This window comes from Lynx rufus, unplaced genomic scaffold (assembly GCF_022079265.1).
Source record: "Lynx rufus isolate CCGP_SWC_20201006 ecotype Redwood Valley unplaced genomic scaffold, mLynRuf1.p SCAF_8, whole genome shotgun sequence".
Classification (NCBI taxonomy): domain Eukaryota; kingdom Metazoa; phylum Chordata; class Mammalia; order Carnivora; family Felidae; genus Lynx; species Lynx rufus.
In genome coordinates, this window is record NW_025814896.1 from 22,301,025 (window position 1) to 22,314,653 (window position 13,629).

General features: G+C 50.1%; 1 protein-coding gene across 1 annotated transcript; it reads left to right on the plus strand.

The window, feature by feature from the left end:
* Nucleotides 1–10,672: 10,672 nt before the first annotated feature.
* Nucleotides 10,673–13,429, plus strand: GHRH (growth hormone releasing hormone). Its single transcript, XM_047069147.1, has 4 exons — nucleotides 10,673–10,752; nucleotides 11,081–11,185; nucleotides 12,598–12,717; nucleotides 13,375–13,429. Exons 1-4 carry the CDS (start codon nucleotides 10,673–10,675, stop codon nucleotides 13,427–13,429), a joined length of 360 nt encoding a protein of 119 aa, XP_046925103.1.
* Nucleotides 13,430–13,629: the final 200 nt, after the last annotated feature.

Here is a 13,629-nt window from a genome sequence, read left to right on the forward strand (position 1 = left end):
GGCCTCCCGACAGACAGATGTCCCCTCCTCTGCCGGGCCACATTGTTGCCTGATGAGCCAGGCTTGAAGAAGTCTCCATATGCTGGGCTTTCTCCTCTGGGCTTTCTCCTGGGGATCCTGGGGCAGGGGCTGAGTTTGGGGAACACACAGCCTTCCCTAACTGGAAACACAACTGAGAACCCAAGGCAGGAAATGGGCAGAGAGAGATAGGCGGCCCAGGTGGCTGAGGAGGAGGTGGCCTGAATACATAACGGACCTGGACCCCTCGGTTCTCCTGGATTTCACAGGAAACAAAACCCGGCACTTGGGGCCTCTGGTGTTTGCAAGGAAGCCTGACATCTCCCAAAGACTGGAGAACAGCGACATCTCCCGGCTGCCTGTGGTCAAGGCCCTCCTCCCTGGTGAGAAAATCGCAAGGCCTTCAGAAACCATCTTAGGGACCTGATGCCTTTAAAATCCTAGAACAAAGAGGATTTGGCCTCTGATTCAGTCAATCTGGGGTGGAGCCCAAGATTCTGCATTTCCAACAAACTCCCAGGAGATACTGTTACTGTTGGTCTAGGAAACACACCTTCATTATCAAGCTTTATATATGCCAGTCACATCTTTTTAAAAAAAAATTTTAATCTTTATTTATTCTTGAGAGAGAGAGAGAGAGGGAGGGAGAGAGAGAGAGACAGAGAGCACGTGCGAACAAGCAGGGGAGGGGCAGACAGAGAGGGAGACACAGAATCTGAAGCAGGTTCCAGGCTCCGAGCTGTCAGCACAGAGCCTGATGCGGGGCTCGAACTCACAAACTGTGAGATCATGACCTGAGCCGAAGTCGATGCTTAACTGACTGAGGCACCCAGGTGCCCCTATGCCAGTCACATCTTAATAAAGCTGGGAAAAGAAAGAAGGCTTTAGGGGGCTCAAAAATTAATCAGATGTGGGGCACCTGAGTGGCTCAGTCGGTTGGGCTTCTGACTCTTGATTTTGGCTCAGGTCATGACCTCACGGTTCATAGGATCGAGCCCCACTTTGGGCCCTGTCCCTGTGCTGACAACGTGGAGCCTGCTTGGGATTCTCTCTCTCCCTCTCCCACCCACCCCCTCACCCCCAACTCATACACCTTCTCTCTCTCTCTCTCTCTCTCTCAAAATAAATCAATAAATATTAAAAAAAATTTAATTAGTCTGGTTGCAGACATCCCAAGTGTCTCAGGAAAGGAGACACTTCCACATATAAAATCAGTCAGGGCCAGGAGGGAGGAGCAGGGTGTGAGAATGCTTCTTGGGGAGGTAGGGTCCAAAGAGGTCTTTATTTTTTATTTTATTTTTTTTTCAATATATGAAGTTTATTGTCAAATTGGTTTCCATACAACACCCAGTGCTCATCCCAAAAGGTGCCCTCCTCAATACCCATCACCCACCCTCCCCTCCCTCCCACCCCCATCAACCCTCAGTTTGTTCTCAGTTTTTAAGAGTCTCTTATGCTTTGGCTCTCTTCCACTCTAACCTCAAAGAGGTCTTTAAAGGCTGGTCAGATCTCCACCAGGGAGAGCTTGCCTACAGGATCAGCTGGGGACAGCCTTCCCGCACGGTACCTACCAACCCAGAAAACCAACCTGGTTAGCATTCATAACTGACTTGGGACAGGCCTAAAGATTCCATGCAAGGTGAATATTTAAAACACTTATGAGAGTAACATTTCCAAACAACCCAGAATTGCTTAATTGATTTGCTAAGTACAATCAACTTCACCTCTTTAAAAAAGCTCTCCTAATGACCTTCCCAAAAGCAAACTTTTCCAGAAAGAGATGAACTTCTGATGGTTATTGGATCACCAACCAATCACGGGCACTTCTGCTTGGGTAGGATATGAAGTAGGGGGAAGGACCCCATCAGCCCCATTTTACAGAATGGGAAACTGAGGTTCAGGAAAGTCCCTTGACTTTGCCTGAGGCCCCCCAACTGGGCCAACCGTGTGAACCTTGGTCCCTCACCCTGACATAGCACTCATGAGTGCTCATGTGACATCTGCTGCTGCTGACTCCGTAAAAACAGGCCTAGAAGGCACACTAGGTGGGGAACGTCAAGGGAATCTGGGAGTCTAGGGTCCAGGCCTTCCCCTTCCCTGCACACTGGCCTCGGGCTGGGAACGCTGCCATCATCCAGGGAGGGCGATGAAAGCAGCTTTTATAAAGCAGGGTCTGAGGCCCTCAGACAGGCCCCCTTTGTCGACTTCCTCTGCCCTCCCCACCCGCAGGCCCACTGCCTTTAGCATCACCCTCCCTGAATGGCTGGCTTCAACACACTGGAAATTTGCAACACAAACGCGCGGCTTGTCTCTCTCCCAGCGGAGCCTCTCTGCCCCAGCCTTTTGGGGCTTTTTAAAGCCTGCCTTTCTCTGGGGCATTTTTTTCCACAGCTCAAGTCCCCAGCCCCTAGAGCAGGCACGATCGCTAATTAACTCTGGGTTAAAACCCGTCCTGGGAAGAAAGCCGGGTGGCAAGCGAGGCGTTCCCACCGCCTCTCAGAGGATAAGGACGAGGCGGCTGGCTGCGGGGATTGGTGGAGGGGGGGCTGCGCTCTCACTGTCAAGGCTGGTTCTGGCTTCTTCCCTCATCCTCCGCCTCAAGGGCTTTGAGAATACGCTGCAAATGAAGCCCCTCTTCCCAGATGGCTCCTGCTCTTCTGGCCACCACCCTGCCCAGCTTTCAGAGCTCCGCTCTGACCAGTAAGAGCTACAGTAACAGCTGCCTTTTGCCTCGTGCATCAGACACTTTACAAGCATATTCCTGACCCTCACAACAACCTGAGGAGGTAGATGTCCTCGCCCCCATTGTACAGATGCGGTAACTGAGGCTCCGAGAAGAATAAACCCCTCGCCCAGAATCACACAGTTTGCAAGTGGCAGAGCTGAGTTTCAAATCTAAATCCGTGGGCCTCGTGCTTCTCTCTGCTTTAGGCTTTAGGCTTCTCTCTGCTCCTCCCTGAGGCTCTCCCAGCTTTAGCGTGACTTTCCCCTTCTCTCAATTCTTGGGACATTTAACCCACGTAACCTTGTGCCTGTCTCCATCTCCCTGCCTGAGGTAAGTCACTCAGCTTCTCACATGCCTGCCTCCTGCAGCTCTGAGTACAAGCACATGCCACTGTCCTCCTAGTGCTCAAGAAAATGCCATGCAGGGGGAAAGGCCCAGCCCACTCTCCTAAGAGGAGAATAGGACCGGGCCTTCAGAGACTGACAAACTCCTAATCCAGCGAGCTCTGTGTGGGCCTAATTCAGTGCTTCATAGGTGTTTGCGGGGTAAAGAAAGGCTGGTTTAAGGACTTCCCCACGGGACTCTAAATCACAGCTGGCAGAAATGGAATGGGGGTGCCACTTCGGAAAACAGCTTGGCCGCTTCTTAAAAAGCAAACCGTTCACGTACCACATGACCCAACAGTTCCTCTCCTAGGTAATCACCCAAGAGCAATAAAAGCACACGTTCGTACAAAGTCTTGTACACGAATGTTCATAGCAGCGTTTTTCGTCACCGCCCCAAACTGAAATCTGCCTAAATGCCCATCACGGTGAATGGGTCGACAAGCTGTCAGACTTTTGCACAACGGAACGCTACTGAGCAATAAAGTGGAACAGGCTGCTGATATGGATCCAACACAAATGAATCTCAAAAACAGGTGGATGAGTGAAGGAGACTGACAGCACAGAGTACGTATAATTCACATGAATCCGTATGAACGTTCTAGCAGAGGAAACAGTATAGAGGCAAAAGGCAGATCAGTGGTTGTCGAAGGCTGGGGTTGGAGTGGGCGTTGATAGCAAATGGGACTGGAACTTTTGGGCTGACAGAGGTATTCTAAACGGGGTTGCGTGACAGTGACACAATTTTATAAACTTATGAGAACTTGTTGAACCATAGGCTTCAAGCAGGTGCCTTTTACAGTGTATGAGTTATATATACGTCAATAAAACTGTTAAAGTGCTCGGGGCGCCTGGGTGGCTCAGTCGGTTAAGCGTCTGACACTTGGTTTCAGCTCAGGTCACGATCTCCCAGTGTCATGGGTTTGAGCCCCGCGTCGGGCTCTGTGCTGACAGCTCAGAGCCTGGAGCCTGCTTGGGATTCTGTGTCTCCCTCTCTCTCTGCCCCTCCCCCGCTCACACTCAAATAGAGTGTCTGTCTCTCAAAAATAAATAAATGTTGAAAACAAAATTTTTTAAATTTTGTTTAAAAATAAAATAAAATAAAAGTAAAGTAAAAAGCAAAACTGTTAAAGTTCTTTAAAAGAGAGTAGAAGACCCAGTGGGCCACGGAAGGGCCTTAGGAGAACATTAGCCTGGTGTGGGGCACTGGATTCGGGAGTCGGAAACCTTTGTTTGAGTCCTGGCTCTACCGCTGCCCAGGTGTGTGCCTATGGATGAGTGGGTAACCTCTCTGTGCCTCTGTTCTCTCCCGCTTATTACAATAGTAGCAACGGTAAGTGAGAGCTATTTTTTTTTAATTTTTTTGTTAACATTTATTCATTTTTGAAAGGCAGAGAGAGACAGAGTGCAAATGGGGGAGGGGCAGAGAGAGAGGGAGACACAGAAACAGAAGCAGGCTCCAGGCTCTGAGCTATCAGCACAGAGCCCGACGCGGGGCTCGAACTCACGGACCAAGAGATCATGACCTGAGCCAAAGACGGCCACCTAACCGACTGAGCCACCCAGGTGCCCCTGTGAGGGCTAATTTTTGAGACTTACTCTGTACCAGGCCTGTGCCTTATGCACTGGCACCTTTAATCCTCACCCAGCAGCCTCATGAGTCGAGCCCTATCACTCTCCTCTTACAGATGAGAAAACTTGAGAAGAGGCATGAAGTCCTTAGCAACAGAACTTCAACTAAGGTTGCATTCTGATCCCCATGGCTTCTCCAGGCAACTCCATGTGTCCTACGTCTGTACTCTGGCCTGGTGTCCATTGTGGGTACTCGAGCTGTAGGTGGTCCCCACCTTGCATTCCCTGAGATAACCTCACACCTCCTGACTGTATGAGAACCTATTGCCCGGGGGGCTCCCAAACGCTCCATCTGCCCACTCTCAGTCCCTGGGGACCTGGCCTGACCTGACCACTTGGTGTCCAGGCCGGCACGGTGACAAGCCACTCAGTCCCTGCTTCTATGGGAAACACCCCTTGTGTGCTCTGTGCCAAGAACATGGCTCGGTGCAGGCTAAGCCGAAGGATCACAACGTAACATTGCCAAGAGGTCCATTCAGAAGCTGCTGGTTCTGTGGCCCATGGAGGTACCCCAGGTGCAGCCAAAGGGAGTCTTCACTCCCCCCTCTTCAACCAGAGCAGTTTCCTGTTTTAAATCTGCTTTATATACTGCACTTCCATAGAAGATTTCCGAAGAAAGTTCTATGCCACCTTTTTTTTTTTTTTTTAAGTTTGAAGGCTGCTATTCTCTGGCAGCCCTCGCTTTTCCAAGTTTAGAAACTGAGATCTGGAGGGTAGAAGTAACTTGCTGAGGGTCACAGAGGTCATGACTAACAGACACAGGAGGGCTGGGCTTATGGCTCTTTCCACCCCTCCACAACAGCCTCGTGGAAAACTGGTGTTTCTGACTCACACGCTTTTAGACCATTCTCGAGGATTCTTTAGCTACAGGCTAGCAAAATCAGGAAACACAACGACCCTCCCAAGGTTTTCCATCTCCTTCCATGTTTGGCTGCCTTGACACATGAGAACAGGTGCTCCCCGGGCTAGCTGCCTACAGTGGCCTATGACTGCAGCAGATGTAAATCGAATAGGGGGAAATCTTGATAATTGGATGCTGCGCTAAGGAGAGAAAAACACTTATCTGTAATAAGTGGACTACCTGAAAGTGAGATAAAGTTGCACACGGACAAAAAAAATTATATCAACTTTTTAAAACGCACATTTAACTCAGAGAGTAAATGAACCTTTGTTGTTTCACTGTTATGATTACTCCAATTATTAGAGAAGCAGTATTATATTCTCTATTCCCCTCGGAATAACATCATAACTTTGCGTTCTGTCCGTAAAGGGAAAGTTCCATACAGGTCTTCATCTGCAAGGGGAAAAACCTCTTTCCCCTATTAGGGTTTGTCAGTATGATGCTAAAAACGGTCCTTTGGTTGACTTGTGGGTAATTGATTCTCTGACGCTGGCGACGCTTAGGAAAATGAAGGTATAAATGATGGAAGCGTCACGCAGTCACCGAACAAACGCTGAGCCCCAGGTCCAGGCAGCAGGAGCAGCGCCTCATAGCAGAGGGGACACCTGCCATATCGGAGGTGAGAGGGGGTGGTCCTGGGGGCTGGGCTGGATGGGGGCAAGACGGTTGACCTTCTCACCAACTCAGAGACACCGAGTCAAAGAGGCCCACCATCATCCTCGTCGCCTGTGGACTAGTGAGTACACTCAGGTACCTGGTTAGGGGCTCTGGAACACGCTTTTGATGGTTGGCTCCATGTTGAGGTTGTTTTGGATACATGGCACCTCAACCATGGAGAAGGGGCAGGCAGACGGATGTGTTCCAGGGGTTTGTCAGGGGGCGGATGAAATCTCAGCACTCCTTCTCCGGTGTGCAGGCAGGTGTCTGGGGCAAGACACAAGCTGGCTAGATTCTCCCATCAACGATGGGGGTCTGCCATGGATCGGAAAGGAGCCAAGTGGCTGTGCAAATCAGTACATCCCATCTATCGCTCTGAACCCATTCAACATAATTGCCTGGAAATTGATAACATTTTGCTTTCTTGCTCAATTGCTGCTGCGCTCCTTACTCGAGGGTTCAGACACAATTATCTGCCCCTGGAGCACTCCATTACCCCCACGCTTGTTTCTTGATCCATGTTTTGATGGTCTCGTAGTATTTGTGTCTTTCACCATAAGCCGCCTCAAACTCTTCCAGGAAGGAGGCGGGGTGTCTCTCTTTTGAATGACAATTCAAGATGCTTCCTCATTAAAAACTTAGATCTCTTTCAATTTGGAATGCTATTGCTGAAACAGTTTATAAACTAAATCAGGACGTCAGTGCCTCAGCGTTCTTAAATTACAAAGCAGAATGTTTAAGAAAGGTAAACGAGAAACACCTGGGTGGCTCTGTTGGTTAAGCATCTGACTCTTGGTTTTGGCTCAGGTCATGATCTCACGGTCCATGGAGTTTGAGCCCCAAATCGATCTCTGCGCTGCCAGTACAGGACCTGCTTAAGATTCTCTCTCTCCCTTTCTCTCTCTGCCCCTTCCCTGCTCGCACTTTCTCTCTCTCTCAAAGTAAATATATAAACTTAAAATAAAAAAGAAAGGTAAAAGATTTTCTTCCTAGTTGTCCAAAAGTGGCCTTGCTAGGTTGGGCACATGAGACCTGACCTCTGTCATTAGCAAAAGGTGCATCTGGAGAATTCTCATAGCATTCTTGGCATAGAGGCTGGCAAGAGGTGCCAACTAATGTAGGTCAAGTGTCCATTTATCCTGAATCCAGATGACCTCAATTAGATCTAACCGCAGAATTCACTTGTCAACACTGCAGAAAGCTAACTGATACTCATGAGGATAGATGATAAACCTTAAAATACCTTTGGAGCTATCAAGGAGTTGTTGAGGATGCTGTTGAATTTGTACTACACTTGATTCAGTGGAATTCTGTCTCTGTAGATTGCTCACATGGAATACGTCTGTCAATAGCTACTTTATCCGTGGTGATACAACATCTAATTCTCATCGGACCGTAAGCAAGAGAATTCTTGTCGTTTCCCAACTTGGTCCAGTGGAATTTTGCAACCCCAAGGATTAGAGGTTGCAACCCCAAGCCTAGAGGTTGCAATGGTGTCTTGACTCACCCCTGGGGCACACGGTTTGTAGTAAATGTGCCTCTTGGTTGACCAGACTATACAGTTGCTCAACCTCGTTCCAAATAAGCTAGGGGTTACAGAATTTACTGTGACTTGCCCTCCAAAGTCTGCCCTCGTATCAGGTTATTTTCAACTCCCTGAAACCACTGGCTGCACATAGGAAGGCGCCAAGCAGGCAGGTGTTCCTGTGTGTGTCCCTTTTTTTTTTTTAATTTCCCTGGAGATCCAGTGACAAAGAGCAAAAGCTTTCTGTTTTTCAGAACGGCTTCCCATGTGCAGGTGATGAATCCTGCAGCACCTCCCATGAACGGGGAGCTGAATAGGAAGCTGTGAATAGGGTATTGTATCTGGGAGGCAGCCTCCACGGAGCGGGAGGGGCCTGCTGGCCTGGGAACTTTGAGGCCCATTCTGAAGTGTCCAGTCAGAAACCAATGTGATGGAGGACCATGGAGAAAAGGTCCTTCTCCTCTCTGGGCTCGTTTCCTCAGCTGTAAGATGAAGACCCTGATACCTGCTCCAGAGGGCGAGTGTGAGGGTGGGCTGTGCAGGCCAGGGGAGCACAGGGGCTGCGAAACACACGAGAAGGGGCGGGAGGTGGGGAAGCCAAGGGAGAGCTTAGCCCAAGAGCAGGGGGTTGGGCTTTGCTCTGGAGAGCAACCAAGGGCCTCTGAGCAGGGGAATGAAGTGATTCGGGGCCTGGACGTACCCAGGTCTTTCAAATATCCGCAGCGGGCACCTGGGTGGCTCAGTCAGTTGAACGTCTGACTCTTGGTTTCATCTCAGGTCATGATGTCACGGTTGGGGGGTTCGAACCCCGTGTCAGGCTCTGCGCTGCTGGTGTGGAGTCTGCTAAGGAGTCTGTCTCCCTCTCTCTCTGCCCCTCCCCTGCTCGCTCTCTATCTCTCTCTCTCCCAAAATAAATAAATAAACATTTAAAAGAATTTTTTTAAAGATCAGCAGCAAAGAAGGCAAGGAAGTCCAGCCAAGAGACAGAAAAAAAGAGGGCTCGTTACAAGGGGCCCTCCTTACCTCCAAAGAACTCCCTGCTTAGGAAACTCCATTGCTAGAGAGGTAGCCTGGAACCGGGCCGGGAGACGGGGGGCCAGATGTGATATGGTGTGACAAAGAGGCCAGATGTGATATGGTGTGACGAAGAGGACTGAGATCCTTGGTCTGGAGAGCAAAGGCCTAAGTCAGATCCACCTCATGGGGATGAGGGTACAGAAGCTGTGGGTGGCACAGAGGGTGGATGTCAAAGCCGGGGAGAGGGAGGGGCAGGCAAATGCCATGTTCTCATCTTTCCTCCAGCCCCAGTCCTTCCCAGAAGAGTAGAAGCTTAACACGTCTTTTTGCACTTGACACAATGAGAAAAAAATCCTAACAAGAAGAGCTGCCTGGAGATAGCACGTCCTGGCTCGGGGGTAGTGAGCTCTCTGCCACTCGCTGGCAGAGAGCATTTGAGCAGGAACTGGAGGATTGTTGGGGAGACAGTGAGGCCTGGAGGGCTCCTCCCTTCTGCTCTGGAGGTGCAGAGTCACAGGTTGCTCTGAGCCCAGCTCTGCAGATGCTCCCTGGCTTAGTCAAGACCCTGGTGTCTGGTAGAAGGGAGGGGATGCCCTAAGAGGGCAGGCGAGACCAGAAAAGGAAGGTGGGTTCTGCCAGTGCCGGCCCTGCTTGCTGGAGATCACTCTTCAACAGGACAGGAGAGAACACGGAAGACAGGGGGTGAGGTTGGGCTAGGATGGGTTCCTACCCCTCTCTGGGCTCGCTGGGTCCCCACATGGGCCTGTAGCCCCATGGAATGGATATTCTACTGAGGGGGGCATGAGAGTTGGGGAGACCCAATTCCTAGGTCTCCTAGCTGAGCCCCTGCTTCCACACTGGGCAGGTCTGGGTTGACCGTGGAGCCTCCTCCCCGAGCCCAGGCGGGCTCTTTCTCACGTTGCCTGTTCTTTCCCTGATTGCAGAGCACGGTGTCAGCAGGCCCCAATTAAGGGTAATTACATGATCTATTAGATGATTCTACCACACTGGCTCCCCAGGCTCCCTGGTCTCTTCCAAGGCTAAAAGCCTTCAGCGAAATCGAAATGTCTGGAGCGAGAAGTAGAGCTTTCCCTTCCCTCTGACTTCACACAGAACCAAACAGGACGAGAGCCTGCCCCCTCGAGTGGGTCTGATCTGAGGTCGTCGCAGCAAAAGTGTTTGGGAGAATTCCTTATGCGCCAAGCATCTCATCTCATCCTCACAAGGGCCCTATGCAGTCAGTATAGTCATAGACCCCATTTCATGGATAGGGAAACTGAGGCCCAGAAAGGAGAAGCCACGTGTCCGGGGACACACAGCTGGTGACAGTGGAGCCCAGATAGGAACTGAGATTTGTCTGACTCAGAGACTGAGCTGTTGGCCCTGCTCACTGTTGTCAAGTGTCACAGTGGGTGGGGTGACTTAGGAGACTAGGAGAAGGTGTAGCCCCCAACCCTTGCTGAGGCCTGAATTCCACATATGATGCCTTACAGCAAGGGGCATTTTCACCAATGTCATTAATTTTCCATGCAACCCTATGGGGTCAGCAGGGTAGCTTATCAGGCCCATTTTATAGATGCAGAAAATGAGGTCAAAGCTTGTGACTGGCAAAAGCAGGACTTGAACCTAGGTCTGTTTGACTTCCAGAGTCTGGGTTCTTTTTCGTACCTCACCGCCTCCAAATGACAAGGACTAAGGTTTGTATACAGCCAAGCCCAGAACTGGGCCCAGCCAATAAAAGGCATCCTTGTGGCTATGGCTGCAATTGACCTTCTCCTTCTGTCGTTTTCCAGGAGCCACCGGAGGGGTGAAGGATGCTGCTCTGGGTGTTCTTCCTGGTGATCCTCACCCTCGACAGTGGCTCCCACTGCTCCCCGCCATCCCTGCCCCTCAGGTGAGCAGTCCTGCCGCCAGGGCCTAGATACCCAATGTCCCAGAACCATCCCTGCAGCCCAGCGGGGGATGATTTAGGGCATGCAGAACAGAGCCCTAAGCAGGCCCCAGCCATCTCCTCAGGCAGCCCCCACTGCCTATCTTTGGGAGGGGGGCAGATCCTGAGTTCCAGAGAAGCCTCCCAGCCCTAGGTCCTACCTTCTCCGGGGATGAGTAGGGCAAAGGGCAGAAGGACGTTACGGGGACATGGTGAGTACCCCTCACCCCACCCCTGTTTCCTCACCTGGCCCTGCCACCCAGCCCTTTGACGTCTGACTCCTTCCATATAGAATGCCTCGGTATGCAGATGCCATCTTCACCAACAGCTACCGGAAGGTGCTGGGTCAGCTGTCTGCCCGCAAGCTACTGCAGGACATCATGAGCAGGCAGCAGGGGTAAGCAGGTGTAGTGGGTTTTTTCCCAGTCTTCCAAGCATCAGAGTTTGGAGGGACTTTTGGTCCCTTGCCTGGCACAGCATCTATTATTTCTGGATTTGCCATAGCAGAAAGGCCCTAACGCGAAGCCCCAGCTTACCTCTAATTATGCTATGATTGTTGAACACCAACGATGTGCTTCTCCCCATGTTAGGCTCCAACAGGAATGATACCAATGATAGTTACCATCTGATCATGATTCTGTGCTGGACACAGAGGCTGTGCCCTCAGACATTTACATACATTCGGGACAGTGCTGGGCTCACAGGAAGCCCTTGGTAGTATTAGCCATTACTCTTGGTTTCTTGCCTGTAACAACCCTACAAAGTAGGTACTGTTTACTCCCATCTTACGGGGCAGTTAATAGCTTCTAAAGGACGCATACCAGACAGCTAGCATCCAAAGAGCCTGACATCACAGCCTGTATATTTTTTATTTTGAAAAAGTTTGGCGCATACAGAAAAGCTGCAACAATAATACAATGGACTTCCACATCCCCTTTCCCTATCTTCAGCAATTGCTAATATTTTGTCATATTTGCTTATATACACATGCAAACACATGTGCACTTTGTCATTACTTTGTTGAACCATATGAGAGTAAACTGCGGTCATCACGACCATTTACCCTTAAGGAGCTCTGCACGGTGTCTCCAAACAGCTAACAACAGGACATTCTCTGATATAATCACAGTGTAATTATCACTTAGTGTATACATTCACCTTTCACCAGTTTTCCCAACATGTCCTTTATGGCAATTTTTCATTTTCCTGATCCAGGATCCAAGCCAGGGTCATGGATTGCATTTAATTGCCATGTCTCTTTAGTTTCTTTTAATCTGGAACTGCTCTTCGGCCTTTCGTGACATTGACATTTTTTATTAGTAAAGTTCAATTATTATTTATAGAACGTCCCTACGTTCCTCATACTGGATTTGCCTGATGCTTCCTCATGATTAGATTCAGGTTATGCATTCATAGCAGTGATATTGTTCCTTCTTGGTGCATTATATCAGGAGGCACATGATGTCAATTCATCCCCTTATTGGTGATGGTAACTTTAATCGCCTGGTTAACGTGATGTCGGCCACGTTTCTCCTCTGTCCAGTTAACATTTCTCCTTTATCATTAACAAGTAATCTGTGGGGAGGTGTTTTGTAAATCTATTTCGCAGCCTATGCTCTTCACTACTATATCGAGCACCTTCCTAAGTGTTGCTGAATCTAGTTCGATTGGGTGAAAGAGGCCACACCAGATATTGGAATAGGTTTAAGGATATACCTGTTCTGCTTACTTGGCCCTGGCCTTTCCCAGGCTTCTCCACATCCTATCCAAATAGTCACCTCCACTGCTGCTCTTTTTCTAATCCAACAGAGAGAGAAACCAGGAGCAAGGAGCAAAGGTACGGCTTGGCCGTCAGGTGGACAGCGTGTGGGCAGGTCAAAAGCAGATGGCGTTGGAGAGCATCCTGGTGGCCCTGCGGCAGAAGCACAGGTAGGAATATGTGTGTGCATGCACACGCGTGTGTGTGTGTAGTTAGGGACCTTGCAGGCTTCCTTCCACATGGGTTGCCAGGAAAAGGAAAGAATCTCCTCCTCTCCAAAGACATGGGTTCTTGCCAAGGAACAAGGTTCCTTCCTACACACATGAAGAACTGGAGGAAGGGGAGCAAATGCATAATAGAGACCAGATCTTACCTACTGCTGTATCTCCAGTGAGAAGCAAGAGGCCAGGCTCAGCGTCTGTGTACCAAAATGTTCCCTACTCAGTAGTTCTGGGATAGGAACAAGGCACCTGAATTTTAAAAAATGTCCAGGGGATTCTGATGCAGACGATGTGACAGGCACATCCTGGGTCCATTGGCAAGTTTCCAAAACTACAAGGCCAAGGAAAGGCCAGCCCCTCCCAACACCCTCGGGCAGACTAGCGTGGGCAGCACTCACGACCAGGAAAGTTGGGAAGGACAGTCACCCCTCCTTTCATGGCCCCTCATGTTCCCCTGGGTATCAGGGAAGCTCAGGGAGTGCTCTCAGCTCAGAGAGGAGGGAAACTGAAGGAAAGAGGGGCAGCAGCTGGCCCCAAGTCAGGGACTGGAAAGCCAGACCCAAGACCTGTTTTCTTCCCTTCTTCACACGGAGTTCCACTTCACAGACACAGCTCCCCAGGGATGGCAGGACTGTTTGTGGAGAAACTGCTGTATTTTTGAGCCTGATTTTAACTGTGAGCACAAACATGTCCCAGCAGGGCTCTGCCAGTCACCTCTGGATGAGCCTATTAAGCAAATCCATTCCCAGCAGAGCTCTCCATGTGCTCCCGCACCTTCCTCCCAACCTAATCAGACACCAAGAGCCCAGAGATCTCACCAACCACAGTCCTGTGGAGACACGAGCGGCAGGCAGATGGGCA

Bases quoted from the DNA above. Each gene is read 5' to 3' on its own strand.
- GHRH (XM_047069147.1), top strand. From the start codon at position 10,673: ATGCTGCTCTGGGTGTTCTTCCTGGTGATCCTCACCCTCGACAGTGGC. The intron at 11,186-12,597 runs GTAAGCAGGTGT...CTAATCCAACAG, and splicing joins ATCATGAGCAGGCAGCAGGG to AGAGAGAAACCAGGAGCAAG. The intron at 12,718-13,374 runs GTAGGAATATGT...TCCACTTCACAG, and splicing joins GCCCTGCGGCAGAAGCACAG to ACACAGCTCCCCAGGGATGG.